This window comes from Ambystoma mexicanum, chromosome 8 (assembly GCF_040938575.1).
Source record: "Ambystoma mexicanum isolate Mex_15411 chromosome 8, UKY_AmexF1_1, whole genome shotgun sequence".
NCBI lineage: Eukaryota > Metazoa > Chordata > Amphibia > Caudata > Ambystomatidae > Ambystoma > Ambystoma mexicanum.
The window spans coordinates 1012988883-1013006991 of NC_090929.1; the positions used below are offsets into that span (position 1 = coordinate 1012988883).

Consider the following 18109-nt stretch of genomic DNA (forward strand, 5'->3'; position numbering starts at 1 on the left):
AGAGCAGCACAATCCCGGACTTCCAAAGAGGATTCAAAAGAGCGTGAGGGACGCATTGACCAAAGATGATCATGTTCCAATAGTGCAGAGCTCACGGATGTGGCTGGCATCCATCGGCCCTCTTGGTTCTGCTTGGAAAAATTCACTTTTAATGATAGATCCTATAAGAACTTCTGATTTAAACATACGTGGCAATCCAGAAGCAACACTCTGTCAAGAAGACATGGTTCAACCTTCTGTTTTAAAATAATAAACAAACTAGCCCTATTGCTACAAGGGTTTATCCTTCCTAATAACTCTAAACTAAAGTGCTCATCAGAATGTCAAAACTAAAAAAAAACAGTTCTGTCTTAACCTGTCCAACTAACTGCCCCTACTGCTGGATACAACACAGAACCAAAATAAGGGAACAGGTGTGTTCACACTGGAAGTCCTCAGTGCCTCGCAGCTGATCTCTCTCGGGTAGATATTGTAAGGTACCACACCCAAGGAGACGGACACAGTGTGGTTGGTTTCACAATTACTTTTATTCAAATACAAGAGGAGGGGAAAACGCCTCAAGTCTATGAGGAGGTGCCCGGCCTCAAAAAAACAATTAATGGACCAGTCATTGTCAGGAGGTCCAAAATTAATTATTCACTGTCCTGTGTCCAAAACCTATTCTGACCCTCACACTACAGAACTATAATTACTACCAAAAGGGAAAATACTATTCTGGTTGCTGTTCTGCAGCTGTTCTCCTTCTGTTCTCCTTCTTTCGTGGCTGCCACAGGACAATCCTTTCCCTGGGCATCTGAGATGCCAGGGGAACAAGCCCCTCCCTGGTCTTGGATATGCCAGGGGAACAAACCCCTCCCTGGTCTTGATTTCAGTTACTCCCCAAAATGCCTGTAGGGTTCTCAGCAACCTTTTTAATATTGTTGCCTGGTGCTGCCCAATGTGAATCTGATCACGTATACTGGCTTTCACTGGTTGGCGTTCGCACCATAGCTATTTTATACATAAAACGTGTGTACATCACCTTTACTTGTCTAAAGCAGGGTTGATCTCTTTTGTTTTTTTATGTCTTTGGCAGACCAGGTACTGCGCCGCCAAGTATAGTTAACTAAGCCTCAGGGTGACTGAGATGAGGAAGGGCAGTGTTGTTTTTATAACGAGAATGCACTCGGGTCACACACAACTGTTTGCATTTTCCTTTTGGATTTGGTCCCTCCAACACTCATTATTATTGCCCCTTTCTCCTCCACCCTACCCACCGGTACCTGTTATCGTGGTTCACCGGAGGTCAGTCAGATTCCCAGGAGTCTGGTGTGCCATGAGCCGTTTCCCAGTTCGGATGGTGGCTCGGCTCTACTAAGTGGTCTCGGGTGGGTCCCACACTTCGGTCTTTATCATTGGGCAACCAACAGGCTTTTCTTTGCTGCGTTACTCGCTCCCAACGCACGTATGGAACCACTGACTCCTGTCAGCGTTGCCTTGTCCGTATCGCTTGGGTCTTCACCCCTCTGCTATTTTGGGTTGTGCAATAACCTGTGCATTCCCTTGTTTAGCCAGGAACAGTATTCATCCGCCGCAGCCGTACGCTGTTGGCATCAGTGAGGGAAGCCCATGGCGTTCTTTGTCCTGCCGCACCTCCTGATAATACCTGGCGGGCTGTGGTAAGTGGGAGTGAGTCTCCCCTCCAGTGTCTGGCAATGCACGTTCACCATGCCTGAGGTCTGAAGTCCCGTATTCCTGCTGTGCAGTCGGTAGGGTTGTCTGGGGACGCCACCGGTTATCAAGTGGCAGCCTTCAGTGTTTCCCCAGGTCGCAAGCAGAGTTTTCTGCCCTCCTGGGGAAACGGCTTCAAGTCTTTCACTTGAATGGGACTTGTGCCGAGTATGCCAACACGGTGGCGGTTTTGGAAGGCTGAGGTGCTTACACTGCTGAAAGTCTGGGTTTCTGCCGGCTCTGGGACCTCTACAGTGGTTTCCCACCATTCACTTTAAACATGGGGCATTCTGGTTCAGTCTTCTCTCCCTGCACGAGATTCCTTCTTTCCTTTGTCCTCGTCTCCAGCTATTGAACAACTCACTTTCTCTACTTCTTCCACGCCGTCTACTGCTCCATTCTCCCCTGCTGCTACTACCACTACTGCTTCCACTACATTTTTGTCTTTGGTCCTTCTTCTCATTTATTGCTTTCCCTGGTGCGAAACACAGAAGGACTCAAACGTTGTGTGTCACCTTCTCGTGCCTCCATATAAGGCCCCCTCATCCGAGTACTCTACATATGTATTCCTTGGACGGGTGTTTCTTTATTGGTATTTTATGGGGGAAAAAAGGGGATGACACATTTAGGATCATCACAATATGTTAAAAAATAATTGTAAATATTTGTCCCAAGGATGCGGTTCCTGGTTAAAATGCCCAATTCAAATAAATGTTCCTCTTCAATACTTGTTACAATGTAAATGCTCCTCTCGTGGTAGGATTCTTTGGTCAGCACAATGTCCGAAAAGTACAAAGTTATTCAATCCTTGTTCCTTAATGCACAAAGGTTCTTATAACTTTTATCCAGTGACTTAGTTGACTTCTCTTTCTCCAGGATGCTCGTATCCTGTGGTCCACGTTATCCCCTTGGGCTTCTCCACTCCTGTGCAGCGTGGACGATGCCCTTCTTGATTCACTTCTCGCTCTGCTTTTGAAAATATCAGTTTCTCTCTCTTTGAACCTCTCGACTTTGCTCCGGATATTTGCAGGCTCTCCCATCCCTGGCTTTTCCTTCCAGCTTCTAGCCTGAAATTTGGGTCCCTTTCTCCAGTTCTATGAAACTTTGCTGTAATTTATTCACTGAATGTCCTCCTTCTTTGGTCTCCATGCATTTAATACTTCAGACACCTTGGTCCTGGCTCGCGTTGTTCCAGCCCTCTGGCCGGTGAATGACTCTGGGGTTGGATTTCCCTACATCGGTCAACCGCCTCCCTTCTTCGTGGGTGGCCAGTGTACCTGTGCTCTCGCTGCGCTTCTGCTAGGCAAGGTCGGTGATGCTGCTCTTGGTGGCATCAGTCTCTGCCTGCTGTGTTACTGCTTCTCACTCCGGCAGCCTTCTCAAGTCTTTCTCTCTCAGTATTTCTCAATCCTGGGGATGGGTGTTTTTGCACCCGGCATTCTTGAATACAGCAGAGTTTGGCAAGCTCCTGGCCCACCACGTCCTCTCTGTGGTCCCACGTCCAGACTGCCTTAATTCCACTTTCCAGCTGCAACTCTGCGTGCCTCCACCCCTGCCATTGAACTTTGCGTCAGGGAGTCTCCTCACCCAGGTGATGGCTTTGGGGCTTTTATAATCTTCTCTGAAATGAGAGGTCACAGGTTTCCGAGTATCAGATGTCTAGTCAGAGAAGGGTTCAGCAGTGGTGTCAAACAAACCGCTCTTAACAAATACCAAGAGGTGGCATGCGTTTGACTATAAGAGATTGAGTCTAAGGAGGGTTCAGTGGTGCTATCAGTAACAAAAAAAGGTCTTAACGCATTTCTAACGTTTGTGGTCCCCAGGAGAGTCCCGATTGTACAGGGGTTCTCCTTTTATCCCAGGAGTCCTTATCCCCAAATGGGGAGTCACACCAAGGGAAGTCCTGCTTGCCCAAACCCCTAGGGAGGGGTCCTGCGGAGCGAGCTGACCTCTCTAGCCTCAAAAGGTGTGGCTTCCCCTAGCGGAGGGGAGGAACCGAATGCTCTGGATTCATCACACATAGGAATACAGTGTACATAATAAAACAGCAATGGTCAGTTAAGACCACTGTGTTGCCCACTAGGCATGATGCAAGGTAGATGGGAGGGACAAAAAAGGAACCCTAGAAAATAAAACCTGCATTTAAAGTCTTGATAATGCCACATAGAAAACAGTCACAATAAATTGTTAGACCTGTAGTACATAGGAACATAAATGAAACAATACCTAGAGAGAAAAAGGTGTTAATACTTTAGCACCAAAGCAAAGAGGGCCACCAAAAATGAGATCAATTTTGTCTTTAAGCACCAGACCACTAAGGTTTAATTAAAATCCTAGAAACAATTATACAAAAGTAACCAAACATTAAACATATTATCAAGAGAGTACTTAAATTGCATTGCAATTCACTGGTACACGCTAAAATGAGTTGTTAGGCCAAAAATTCAGATGTCCCTGGGATAACCAGAAAAATGTCCATTTACAGGTAAGTACCTTCAGAGTTATAAGTGAGATCAGAAGTTCCCCAGAGTTTGTAGGCATAGCCACAGTTATGTGGAAAGTCAGGTAAGTGTGTGTTCAACCCCACAGGTGAGGAGAGGACTGTGTCCTGCCGCCAAAGGAGACCCTTGTGATGAGCTCCAGTCTCAATTTCTAGACCCATAAGTCCCTGGAAGAAAGGGAGCAGAGCAAGATTTGTGCCAGTAGAAGTTTATGGCAAAATATGGTAGAAGGGGACCTGAAGAAATCCACATACCACAAGAACAACCCACCAATCCAAGGCAAGGGACTCGTGTAGGGAGTACTGGAAAACATGGTTCATGAATAGTGAAACTATCTGGTGAGTAACGGTCTTCTGTTACAGGATCTAGTCACCTAGGGACAATTGTCCATCCCAGGAGTCAAGATGACAGCAGGGAAAGTCTCAAGGAAGATGGAAGAACCTGAACATGTGGGTTGTAACAGTTGAAGAGGGGCAGCAAGCCAGTAGAACAGTGCCATGATGAAAACAATACTCAAGATAACACAGGGCATCCCAGAGAAACGGAGGTGGGGTAGTCCTTCCCAACCACTTTTCTGGATAACGGCTTCCTACCTCAACGAGCATGACCAAACTGGTAATTCAGGATGGCTGCAGTAAAACTGCCTGAAAACATTACCAGTACAGGATGCCCAGCGCAACCAGTGAGCAAGAGCTCAGATTGATGAAAAGGCCCAGGACGGACGTCCAGCAGGGAAAAAATGAACAATTGAGTGATGGTTGAAGGCACAGGGCTCCAGACAGTTTGGCCAAGCCAGGTCGAATAATTGAAGCAGCAGAGTTTACAGCCAAAATGGTTTAGCAAAAATCCCATCAGATTTTAAGAAGGGTAATTGTCTCCTCTTCCTTAACCCATTCACTCACACAAGGACACTCGCTCAAAGGTTTTGGCAGCCAGCCAGCCTATCAAGCTTCCCCTGAAAAATGCCAAACACCCAGATGCACCCACACACTAGGTGTATTGGCCTGTCGAAGGTTTGGGGCAGCGTAAATCACTTTACAAGAAAATAGAAGTTGTTGGTCTGGGTTTAGCGTGAACCTATGTATGCATTTGGGCATACCTCGTGGTTTACCCAAACCGAGCAAAGGCCAAAAAACAGAATGGCACATAGTAGGATTTAAAATTGATCAGTTTCCCCAGTGGCTACCAAGAATGTACATTTGGCTACAAACTGTTCTCAAAACAAACTGAGATGAGCAAGAGTGTGGAGAAAAAGACCTAATTCTGAAAAGTTCAGGTCAGCGTCTTAAAATGGCATATATGCTTTGGTTCTTATTGAAGTAGATGGGGGGCGGGGGGGAAGGCGGAGTGGGAAGCTGCAAAAAAGAAAAACCTTTCCCAAAACCCTATAAGGCCTCTCAAAATGGTGACCTTTCTAAAGGAAATATGTTGATAGGCGTTTGTAACTTAATCACCTCATTTCCTTTACCTCCTGGTTTTCCAGTGACGAACCCATACAGTTTCTCTTAGGTCTTTGAATCCAAACCAATCTGTGATCCGCAGCTGCTGAAATTGGATTGCACCAGTATTGGCAGCCATAATCTCATTACTTTGCTTCAATAGTATTGTGTATCATTGCTTGGTTCAATTATGTCACCATTCTTTTACATCTTCTTGCTTCTAGATTTTACCTGTGTAGAATGAGTTAATACCTTGCATCTAATGGTTTGTTGTACCAACTAGTGGAAAAGCCCCATGTACATGTGCTAATGTGCTTAAAGGAATATATTTTCAGAGTGTAAATATATTAGGTGGTGTATTTTAACGTAACTTATGTTGAATTTTTTTGTGAAGGATCTTGCTCGTTTTATGTGAATGAGTAGTAACCTCAAACGCAATCTCACAGAATCCGTTGAAAGTTCAACATAGTACATACACCCAATTGTTGTATCTGCTCCTCGTCTTGGATTCCACTTACAAGATTTGGACACAAATATATAATGTTGAGGGATGTCAAACTAATACAATTCACGTGCAGCTTGATTCGAAGTAGACTTGACATCATAAAATAAAGTAAATTGAAGTCAAAGTTTAAAACGTACATGAAGAATATTAATATAATACAACTAATAATTACATAATACATAAGTACACTAAACAAGTGATTTATTTTGGTTAGAGTAATAGTACTTAAATTCATTTCTGTTTATATTTGTTTTTAATGTATATATTTTCTTAGTCTATGCAACTTGAAGTATGCTGTTAAAGTGGTATGCCTGTCTTGGGCCCTTTCTGCAGCCAGTTGTATGTTATTGTTGAAATACACATTTTGTTTGCCTGGAAGATGAACTTAGTCTTACTGTTGTATGCGTGAGGCAACAGCTCCCTCTAGCAATGATAACAGGTGAAGCGGGCCAGACGGCTTCAGACAAACATCTGGCCTTTTATTATATGATATGGGCATTAGTATTATTTTACATTTTAGTTGTTTGTGAACTATACTGGAAGAATATGCTGGCATATAATCCCTTAAAGCAGAATTATCTTTCCTAAAGCTTTTGGGGAAGTCCTTGCACTGGGATATTGACATATTCTTGAAATATCCGGTTTACGACTACAATGGCCGTGATTTTAAGCAATTAGTTTAAAGCTTTTTTGATAAAAGGAATTCTGTAATTCCACATGTTCTGTATTTGTAGGTCACAAGCCCATTCCTGCCGGGAAACTTTCAGGAATTTGCACTAGTAAACCGCCAGCACAGCACACGTATCACCACGGGATTCACAGTGGAGATGTCCAGCATTGGGCCGCAGCTCTCCTTTGACCAGTTTGGACAGCTTGGTCAAGAATCCTACTATTGGCAGCTACCGGATGGTTTTCAAGGCGACAAGGTATGTCTGAACGTATCTGTAGAGTGAGGTGGGACTAGATAGGCCCATCTCATGTTCCTACTTTCTATTTAATCAATTACTGTTACTGCTATCATGTTTGATTTCCCCCCCCCCCCTCTGACCCTCCCCCATTATTGTTCTTAATTCGGAGCTACAACTTGTATAAAAAGTGATCATGAACAATGTAAAAGAATAAGGTTTGTAAAATTACCAGGAAGTGTTTTCCAAACCAATTTCAGCCAGTTGCAACTTTAGGAAAATTAAGTGTTTCCTGTATAGAACTTCACTGAAGTGATTGGAACTAGATACCAGACCTATGACTTTATTTTCCAAATTTCATAAGAAATCAGACTTTCTTCTCACTGGAATGGGATACCGGGAGGATAGCTCAGCGGCAGCGTGCGCGTCTTGGAAGCAAGACGACACAAAGCAACAACAGGTTTGATCCCCGGGTCCGCGCTTAGAAACCTCTGGGTGTTTAAGCGCGTTATAAATACGTAACTAAGACAAAAAAAACAACACAATTACACAACTAAGAAAAACAAACAATTCCTGTAACAGCGCCTCGATGCCTGTGGGCTGTGTGAGCGCTTTATAAATGTTAAATAAATTAAATAAATTATTCATAACACATATACATGTATTTTAGGATATTTGACATTTGTTTAGAACATGGCTTTTATGTGATCAGGGTTTTGATAATTAAGAATGTTGAATGTTATTGATCTATTTGCTGGAGCATTATTTCATCATTCTTTCATCCTGCAAACCATTCAGCAAAGCAAGTTTTCCATATGCACCCTTCCTATTAAATAAGATCAATGGTGCATTCCTGTCAACAGCCATCCATTTGGTTAAAAACTATTTCACAGTCCAGTGTTATGCAGCCTTCAAAACATTAACCAAGACGAGAATTAATCCATTCCAAGCACAGAGTCTGTTAAAAAAAAATTGTGATTGCTATTGTCCAATATAGAATCCTCTTCTGTATGGTGTGGAACTAGTTATTTGACATATAAGGAAGTATTTGGTTACAATTTGGTTACCCCAATCAATTTAATCCCTGCTTTATACTTGTTTGGTTGTTGCACCAGCTTTGTATTGTTGGGTCAATAAACAATATCCACCTACAACAAATATGAAATGGTTTGTAATGAATATTGACCTGCCTGAAAGGGGCCCCAACTTGGGAATGTGATGATGGGGAAAAAAGTGAAGAGCTTAAACATTGAACTATATATTTCAATGGATGCAAGGGGGCTGAGGGGCAATGCGTTTGTCTTGAAAGCAAGACAACGCGGCGCAACACGTTCGAATCCCGATCCCGCGCTTAGAAACCACTCGCTGTGTTATAAATGAACAATAAAATAAATACAAATTTGTAACAAATGTTATGTGCTTACCTTCGAAATTTATTTTTTTGGTGTGTGATCAGACAGGTGAACCCTAATATACCTAGAAACAATTAGTCAAAGGGTTCAAATGAAATATGCATAGATCCTGGGTAGAGACATATAGTAAGAATTGTTACCTCCACACTAGTTTCCTTCTTGCATGATCTGCTTGGATGTTACACCGCATATATCACCTATGGTCAGTTTTGGTGTTTTATGGATGTTGTATGAGGTGCAATGTGAAGTATGAAAAGGATTGTACACAGAAGGGTGTGATCTAGTTTTCAGAGAGGAGAGTGTGAAGGAATTTAAAACTGTTCATTCTTAATTTTAAAATAAGGTTCCAGCAAAGTCTGTCAGCTTTTTTACAATCTGCTAAGCCAGTATTGCCATTACTTTTATTCTTAATTTTCAAAATATTCATGCTCCGGGATGAAAGGCTGAAGTGCCTTGAAGTTCCTCGGTGGGCCAAGTGAATAGAGCTTGGATTGGCTGGCTCCCCAGCACCAGGTGCTAATCTGCTTCCTTGAATGCCAGGCTCAATCTGCCAATATAGACCAATCGTATCTATTTCCATCATTATTACCCCCAATGTGTTACTTTTTTTAGCGACCTGTGAGTTTTGGGGGGTTTGAGAGTGAAGAGGCTAGTCCACCTAGCCTGAGTATCGAACCAATGCTCACAGATAGTGTTAATGGCTGTGGTAATTAGCGTACATGACTGGTATCTGCTCTAACTAGCAGACCAGCAGGGTATTACTGCCTCTGTAGCCACCATGGCCATTAATGCTATTACTAGAGCTCTTAGTAGGGCTAATATCCATAAGTGGACGGCTATCATATCATGGGTTTGCTGTTGGGAGTATTCTACACCAGCTGTCAATGCTGTTCTAAATGTTTTGCTTCTTTCTTGTCTTTCTCTCTCTCTCTCTCCTTTGATTCACACTTCACCATTTGATAAGAGGGAGAAATATTTTGCCCGAATGCGCCGTGCCCATAAGGTATCCTTCACCTATGTGGCATGGTGTGCTGCAATTTGTGAGTTTGTTGGCATGGACTCTTAATTTTCATAGCTGCTCCCTCAAATGGCTTGCCAGCTTCCTTATTTAACTGTATTGGATTTGAGTGTGAGATCTTGAACACTTGTCTTTTGAGATGTTTAAAGCAATTCTTCATGCCTGAGTAAACGAAGGAAAGAACAAATCACTACCCTGTTGGCTAGAAGAAAGGCATAAAAATTAGTTTTATTTGTATTTTTGTTCCCCATCCTTGGAGGCCCTTTTGCTTTGGAACTGGCATGTACTTATCGGTGTGTCTGGAAAGATCAAAAGGTTGCACGTTTGCCTTTTAGCAAATAGTTCTTGTTGTATGTCCCATTTCCTTATATGAATAATTTACCATACACCCATGGTACACCTATGGTTAAGAACTTGGGAAATGTGCTTGAGACAATTGGTAACATTTGATGGTCTTGCGAGCATCCCGAAGTATACTAGATTGATTTAGCACATAGGCAATATGTCCTCTTGCTTGGCTCGTCCGGCAGTTAACAGTATTTGGTAGGTGGCAGTTGAGATGAAGGGGAACACATGCCTCCCACCACCTGATGCCAGAAGCAAGCCTGGTTTCCCAGCAATGTATGCATGTATTACACTGCTTGAGGACTTTGCATGGAGCAGGACATTCGTATGAGGACTTTGTAGGGAGAGATTGTATCTATTTTGTTCAAAACAATGTGTCACATACACAGCATAGTTTGCTGGAACTTAAATCTCCCAAAAGATGGACACTTTGGGGCTGTGATGAAGATTGCAAATACAAATATTTACTGTGATAGAATTTCTAATCTTCTGTGAATTGCATCAACCATGGTGCATGTCTAAGAGTGATAAAGCAGAGAAAAGTCTGAAACTCAAAGTTAAAAAGCTTGCCCTCAAAAAGTGTTGGCTCCTCCTTAAGGACAATAGGTAACTATAAGTCTAAACAAATTATTTTAATTAATTCAAGACTATTTACATGAGCAAATTAAGTGTTGACACCACTATCTCTGTTAAAGGAGCAGTCGGAAAGCTGAGTAACCTCTGTGTTTTGTGAGTTCTGTGCTTAATTCTTGCAAAGTGTTTCCCCTCTAGAGTGTCTGTGTGGATAGATCTAGACAATGGAATTTGCTTGATGTTTTATACGTAATTTTCATTCTTTCAAAGTCGATGCTTGCTGGCATGCTATTGATTGTGTTTAGATAAATCTTACTTTCTGCATGAGGGTGTGAGGTGCTAAATGTTCAGCCACCTGTTGCTGCTTTATGGACCACACTAGTGCTTTAGCTTGCCAGTCTGTTTAATGCCTGAGCCAGGATCAAATTCCGTCTAAACCTGTGCATGGCGTATGTGCATCAGCAGGGGAGCTGTGTGGGATTGGGGTACAGAGAGTAGCAGCTGGGACTCGGGCAGCAGTAGAGCTTACAAATTCTCATGAAGACACAGGATTGGTGCCACAAAGGCCACAGCACAAAGCATGTTGGTACTGAATGGCCAATAACAGAAGGACAATATGGGCAAGGATGCAAAGAGAATGTATTAGCACAGCATTATTGCGATTATAAGCTAAAGTGGGGTACAGCATAATTAGCAGTGCGCACAAGGAAGAGGAGATTGTGCAATGAATGAAAAGGAATTGACAAACTAGGAAACTACAATAGGTTTACCATGATTAAGTTAATTCAACTCCCAGCCCCAGGACCTAAGGTTCTGATCTCGATCATCGGATGGAGCCCACTTGGGTCATCTGGGTCGTGAATCGAGGAACTAAATAAACTCCTTGAGGTTTAGTTATGTATGCACAAACTAGCTCTACAACAAAAGATTTGGACAACCGGCACAACTCATTAAAGATTCTGCACACCTCCTCGCCCCCCTTCATAACTGCCTTTATCAACTCTTCATTTAAAACTGGCCTTGTCCCCAAGGACTTCAAGGAAGCCTGGGTTCGCCTGCTCCTTAAAAAAACTGTCCCTGGACCCAACGATTCCAGGGAACTATAGGCCCATTACCACCGTCCCTTTCCTCCTAAAAATCCTGGACAAAGCAGCCTACCTGCAAGTTCCGAAATTTCTCGAAGACAACCGTCTCCTAGGCCTGCGGCAATCTGGCTTCCGCCCACGACATGGCACTGAAACGGCCCTTCTAGACCTAATGAATAAAATGGACGATCATAGAGACTCGGGCAAACCTGCGCTCCTATTGCTCCTTGACTTATCACCGGCCTTTGATTTGGTAGAGCATAACACCCTTTGCTGCCATCTTGCCACTGCAGCCAACATCTCCCCCAAAGCCTGTGCCTGGATCACCTCCTTTCTCTAAGAAAGGGGTATGAAAGTCTTCTCAGCCTCTGCCACCCCAGCATCATCAAATGTGGAGTCCCGCAAGGCTCCTGCATTGCGCCCATCCTCTACAACCTTTTCACTAGGCCTCTATTCAGCATCCTGGACTCTTTGCATCTCGTACACCAACTACGCGGATGACACACAGGTGCTTATTCCACTCACTGGCAATTACAAAGAGGACTTGATCACCCTCACCACCATATACTCCACAATCTAGTCACGGATGGCGGATAATTGGCTCTGCCTTAATAGTGAGAAAATGGAAATCCTCCTAATTGGCTTCCCCACTACTCTGGGCAATCTAGATCAGCAGTATTTCTCCTTTAACATCCCCATCAAGGTATCCAACAATGTTAAGACACTTGGTGTTTACCTTGACTCGGACCTGACCATGGAAAGACAGGTTAACGCCATGGCCTCCTCATCCGCCTACTACTCCAAAGTTCTCAATGCAACCAGGCCTTTCTTATCCTGTCAGAATTGTCTTACTATCGCTAGGGCAATAATTGGATCAAGGTTGGATTACTACAATGCCCTCCTCGTAGGGACCTCCAGCAAGAACCTTGCTAAACTCCAGCTGGTGCAAAATAATGCCCTCAGAGCGGCCAGGGGCACATCAAGGAAAGACCACATCTCCGAGGTACGGAGACAGGTCCACTGGCTCCCAGTCAAAGAACAAATCGCCTCTCTGCCTTCATGATCTGGCACCACCCTACCTTGCCCAAAGAATCATTAAGCACACCTCCGCAAGGCCCCTCAGAAAAAGCTATACCAACACTATCATCACTCCTAAATTGCTCAAAGTTTGCGCTGGGGGGTCTTGCTTTCCCACACTGGCCGCTTCTCACTGGAACGCTCTTCCCTTTCACCTAAGGATGATCGAGTCCCACCAAGCTTTCCGTAAAGCCATCAAAACCAAGCTTTTTGTATAACTATATTCCCTACTCCGTTGCCATGTTTGTGATGTATTACTGATTGCGTGCCCACTTGATTATGTCTTCACGTTCACCTACCTTTCATGTATTAAGTCACTGATTTCTATGCACTTGTACCCAAGAGACCAAGTCGGTCACCTGTATTCTAGTCAATTACACTTTCATGCAAGATTTCATGTAACAGCGCCTCGATGCCCCTGGGCTGTAAGTGCATTATACAAAGGCAAATAAATAAAAATAAAATAAAAAATAAATATTCTTTACTCGGCAAGCCAATGTCAAAAATGCAAACACTAGGAGTATATATGGTGTACACCGAATCTGTGATCACACCGCCGCCTTAATGTCGACTATTAAATTGCAAACTCCAATTATGGCGCAGCACAGTGATCACTTTGATCACTGTGCCCTGCATCCCCATACCCGCCTCCCCCCTATCAACTTACCTTATCGGCGGCACATAGTGTAGTGTGCCCCCGTCTCCCTTCCGACCCTGCAGCGTCAGTTCCTCCCACTTGCGTAGGTCGATCCTGATGCCGCAGAGTCCTTTGTTATTTATTTTATTTGTTTCAACTTCTTATCCCCCGCTTACCATTACGGTAAGTGGAGGACATCCCCACAACCCCCGACTCCCATTAATGCGCCCAAGAGGTGCAGGGACACCCCCGCCCCACTTGATTGATTTGTTTATTTGTATAGCGCTTATACACAATGTTTCAAAGCGCTTCAAGGAGGAAGGGAGCAAGGGAAAAATAGTTACATTCTTACAGGTCCTTCAAACAAATCAGAATGTGAGAGAAACACTATCATAACAGATAGTACAAGTGCATGAAACAATGAGGGAGAAGTGAGGAATGAAAAAAGGAGACAATACTAGCAGTAACATTACTATGCCTGATGGCAATTGTTGCAGTGCAAGAATGACAAGAGGGGGAGGAGGGGAGGTGTGGGGGAGGTGAGAGAGGGGAAGAGGAGAGGAGCAAAACAAGTGACTATCTTAAAGGGTCGGCGACTGAATAAGGTTGTTCTGGGGAGGGAGAGGGAGGAAAGGACAAGAAGGATAGGAGAGGGATAGACCAGCTATTATCAGAGTTCAAGGGACAGTGATAAGATTAAGTGCTTTGGTAATGGAAAAGTGAAAAGGGGCAAGGGGAAGGGAAGATGGCTGCAAAAGGCACAACTACAATTACTATGCCTGACGGCAATTGAGGTAGTGCTGACTTACACAGGACAAGGGGTGGGAGAGGAGGGAAGCTGCTGCAAAGGACAAGCGGCTACAATTATTATGCTTGACGACAATTGGGGTAGTGCCTGAGTTTAACAGAAGGAGGGAAAGGAGGGGACCGAGAGGTGAGGTGATGGGATGAGGGAGGGGGTGTAGGGGGAGGAGGGGCTAAGGATGAAAGAGCAAGCAGGGGGAAGGGAGGAGGCAAGTGTCAAGTAAGGGAGGTAAGGGGTAAGAGGGTGAAGAACTAGGGGACAATCGGGGGTGGCACACAGGTGAACACGGGGAAAGGGGGGGGCACACAGGTGGACACTGGCAAGGGGGGGACAGGTGGACACGTGGGCAAGGGGGGGGCACACAGGTGGACACAGGCTTGGGCTCAGTAGTGGGAGTCAGTATTATGTGCGTGCCTAAAGGCTCAGCAACGTAGTGGTCATAGTTATGGGGTGAAAATGTTCTTATTATTTCGTATAAACCAAGAACAGAAGGTGCTGGTAAGAATGTATCAACAACGTTTCACATTTATAGGAGCTTATTAATGTCGGATTCATTCATACACACAGAATAGCAGCCTTAGAACTAAAGTTGTAAACTCACTAGGGGAGCCTGAACATGCAGTTAAAAACACTTGTAGGGATGCTAGTTTGCTCTGATAGAAGTTTTTGGTTTTATTCAAAATTAAACACTGCATGGATTGTAGTTGACATTAACTTTCAGTTAAGCCAGCTAAATACTGTGACCTCAGCTCTTGCACATGTCAAGGCTTATGCTCACTTGTGGAGGCTGGGCAGTAAGGCAAAGGGGGTTGAGTTGACATGTTTAAAACTACTTGTGCCCCACCTTCGTCAGAATGAAACATCTGTGACGGAGGATCAACTGAGAAGGGACGTTGCCGCTGGAAAGGTTCGGGAATCTCATGAAACCAGTGGTCGGTCAAAGCGTGCTGTAAAGGTAACGGAAGTGTTATTAATGTGCGTTATTCTAGTATGTGCCTGCTGTGCTATTGTTGTAATGGTGACCAAAAGGATGTAGGAGCATTTTTTTGTACTAGGCATAATGCAAGTCACTCATTTCTTTGTAACCTTGGCAAAATTGCTGGTATGTAAAATATTGGTATGGACTGTTCACCAAGTAGGAACACACTATACTAATTGGTAGTCGCGTGTGCAGGTGTACAGTAGACGTTCTCAACTAAAATCCTATTTACCAACCAAAAGGAATTGCCGCACCAGACCATCCGAATCTAAATGCTCTCCATTAACACATCAAGCAGACATCAGTCTGAAACTATTTGAATGCCCCAAAGACCATAAAATGACAGACATAACCTGCATCTCAAACTGCCTACAACCTTTATCTGTCCCCAGTTGTACATCAACTTTTTATAATACCTTTAGCTTGTGATGAATGCTTCCTATGGCAGGGAGTTGGGGGGAGAGTTCAAGGAGACTAATTCAGTACTTGGAGATCAAGTGTTCAAGGTTATTTCCATTTTTGCTGTCTTTGTGCGTTTTCTTATTATAGAGCACCACCATGTTGATCCATCCCATATTGGAGTTCCCAGAACCATGCATGCAAGACTGTTCAAACCCTGATGATTTTGTGTATCTAATGTATTTACTTTACAGTTTCTCACAGGCCATAAATGAAGCCAGAAAGATAACAGCAGATAATAGAATGAATATTTTATTTATCGTGCATACATAGTTTACAAAAGAACATTTCAGGCATACCATTACATAAAAAAAACAAATCCATGATTTCAATTTCATATTAAATTACAAATTTGCAATACCTCATCTTCTTAATAATCAAAGTTCATTGGAAACTAATAATACCAGTTTTATCAAACGGGGCATATTTACAAAACATGTCCTTTTATCTCTCAAAACACTGTCTCCTTCAATAATTACCTTAATTAAATTCATATACTGGGGCCAACAAACTGACTTCTACTATTTATGAGCATGTTTGAGACCCTCTCCCCCCAATCAACCATACCTTTCAATTGATTGGATCTATTCATGTCTCTCTTCTCCCAGAATCAAAAAGTCAAGAATTCCCAATATCCAATTACTGTTCATTAGTTTAATCCAGAGTCCTGCCATCGATGGGGTGCCGCATATTTCCGCCGGAGTAGATTTCTCCAATTAATTAGCTTGACCTATTCCATTAAAGATGTTTTACTGATTCAAGGCTCTGTTTGTTCAAACAAACTCTGCAAGATTTCTCTCCTTTCTCTAACCTAATCTGCTGCAACCACCCAAGTAAGTTAATTCTATATTTATACAACTTTTCTTCTATGCAACAGCTGACGAGAAGAGCAAACTCTTTCAGTGTCCCTTCTTCGTTCTGCACCAGATACCAAAATAGTCCTAATTTCTAAAAAAATTCCAATAGATCATTCAATGATGGACTACTCATTTCCTTTTAATTTGTTGAATTGCTGTGGTCTGTGGAAGTCTCAGTGTTCTCCATAGTTTCCCTCCAGTTTAGCTATCCACTTTTCATGACAAACTGTCACGTTCCAGTCCATGTAACACCTTTACCAGAATCTATGCCATATAGTACTTGTTTAGGGGCAAAAGCTGAGAAACCTCCTACTTTATCGAAGCGATTTTGGGCAGCCATTTTTCGACTGGCGTTAATTGCGTTTTGTCAAATGTAAGCTGGGTTTGTTGTTCTGTAAGTGTCTTCCCAGTATCAATCTTTTCCATCCCTTTTAATTGATGGCCATCTAAACATCACTTTAGCTCAGCTATACGAGGTCCTGGTGCAAAGATCTTTGTATTGGTTTTTAAGTTTAGAATGCTTTAGAATTTTGCCACACTGTCTAGCTTCTATGTAGACCTATTTTCATTCTTTCCAACAAAAATAAAAAATGCTGTATGCTCGAAATGGTATGTGGACATCCCATGGTTTCGGAGGAAAATTGTTTCTCAATGTCTGGTCTTTCCCTGTGTCAGAAGTGTACAAGTTAAAAAGCATTGGGGCTTAAACACACCCCTATTTTACACCCCATTTACTTTCGATTGTTCTTGACATCAAACCTTCAGTATTTAAGCACACTTTAACCACTGTCTGAATGGAAAACATTACTATCTGAAGTATGCCTTAGCCATCCCCCCTCCCCACTTCAACAGTTTCATGAATAGTTGAAGCAGAATTATGCAACCCCTTACATAATCCATCACCAATGATAACCCTGTTCAGCAGCAAGAACATGATGAACTTGTATAGTTAACTAGTACATAACAATGTATTGATTTCATATTGTACTGTTTAAAAGAGCACTGAACAAAGTTAGCAAAAGAGTAAAATAGTTATTGATATAGAATATCACAAGTAAATACCAAGGATAAAGACACAGAAGTGTTAGAACACTGTCACCCAAGCAAGAGAGGTCGTCAGATGCAAGCCTTGTTTTGAGGTGAATTGCAATCATCCATACAAATGAGTTGGCTACCATGGCAAGCCCTTGGTGGACTTGTTCATCAGAACCCCCTACGGATGAAAGCCCTTAGCTCTTGGATTGAATTTCAGTCCCATGCAAGCCAGGATGGAGAGCAAGAACCTCCCTTTGAATAGTCTTCCTGTGGCAAACAATTTCAGGGCTTCTTCAAACATGGGCTACTACGAAATGTCTATTCAGAGTGATATTTATCATGGCATTTATCGGAAACGTGGAAGCTAGAAAAAGTTGAGTTTTTAAAAAAAATGTATTTAACGTGCCTCCTTGGTTTAGCTCCAACCTTAAATATATAGAAGTAACTATTAGAAGATGTTTCCCAAGTCCTGTCTGTGACTAGACTTTAGAAAACCCACCTTGTTTGAACAGGGGGACACCCCTTAGATTTAGCCTGAGCTAACCAAAGGTTTGGTAGTAATGGCTGAGCAGCCAGGCTTAGTTTAGGAGGGATGAGGGCTGTAGTAAGGCAGAAAGTACTCGGAGGATACACTTGGTTCTAGAAAACACTTACACATTAGAAGTTATATACAAATGAGCATTTATTTTATATACACTAAAGCTTATAACTTTTAAGTAAGGGAAGTACTATCACATAGTATTAAACACAGACTATATGTAATATCC

The 18109-nt window shown here is 42.9% G+C and overlaps 1 protein-coding gene across 7 annotated transcripts in view; it reads left to right on the forward strand.

Moving 5' to 3' along the window:
• Window positions 1–18109, forward strand: part of HSPG2 (heparan sulfate proteoglycan 2) — a 1237996-nt gene that overhangs the window by 622222 nt on the left and 597665 nt on the right. For 5 of the 7 annotated variants that reach the window (XM_069610942.1, XM_069610946.1, XM_069610944.1 and 2 more), the window contains 3 exons: window positions 6890–7081; window positions 9437–9475; window positions 14866–14967. In XM_069610942.1, coding sequence (XP_069467043.1) covers window positions 6890–7081; window positions 9437–9475; window positions 14866–14967 — 333 coding nt within the window. The remainder of the gene's footprint in view (window positions 1–6889; window positions 7082–9436; window positions 9476–14865; window positions 14968–18109) is intronic. The other 2 variants (XM_069610947.1, XM_069610948.1) reach the window with 1 other exon arrangement.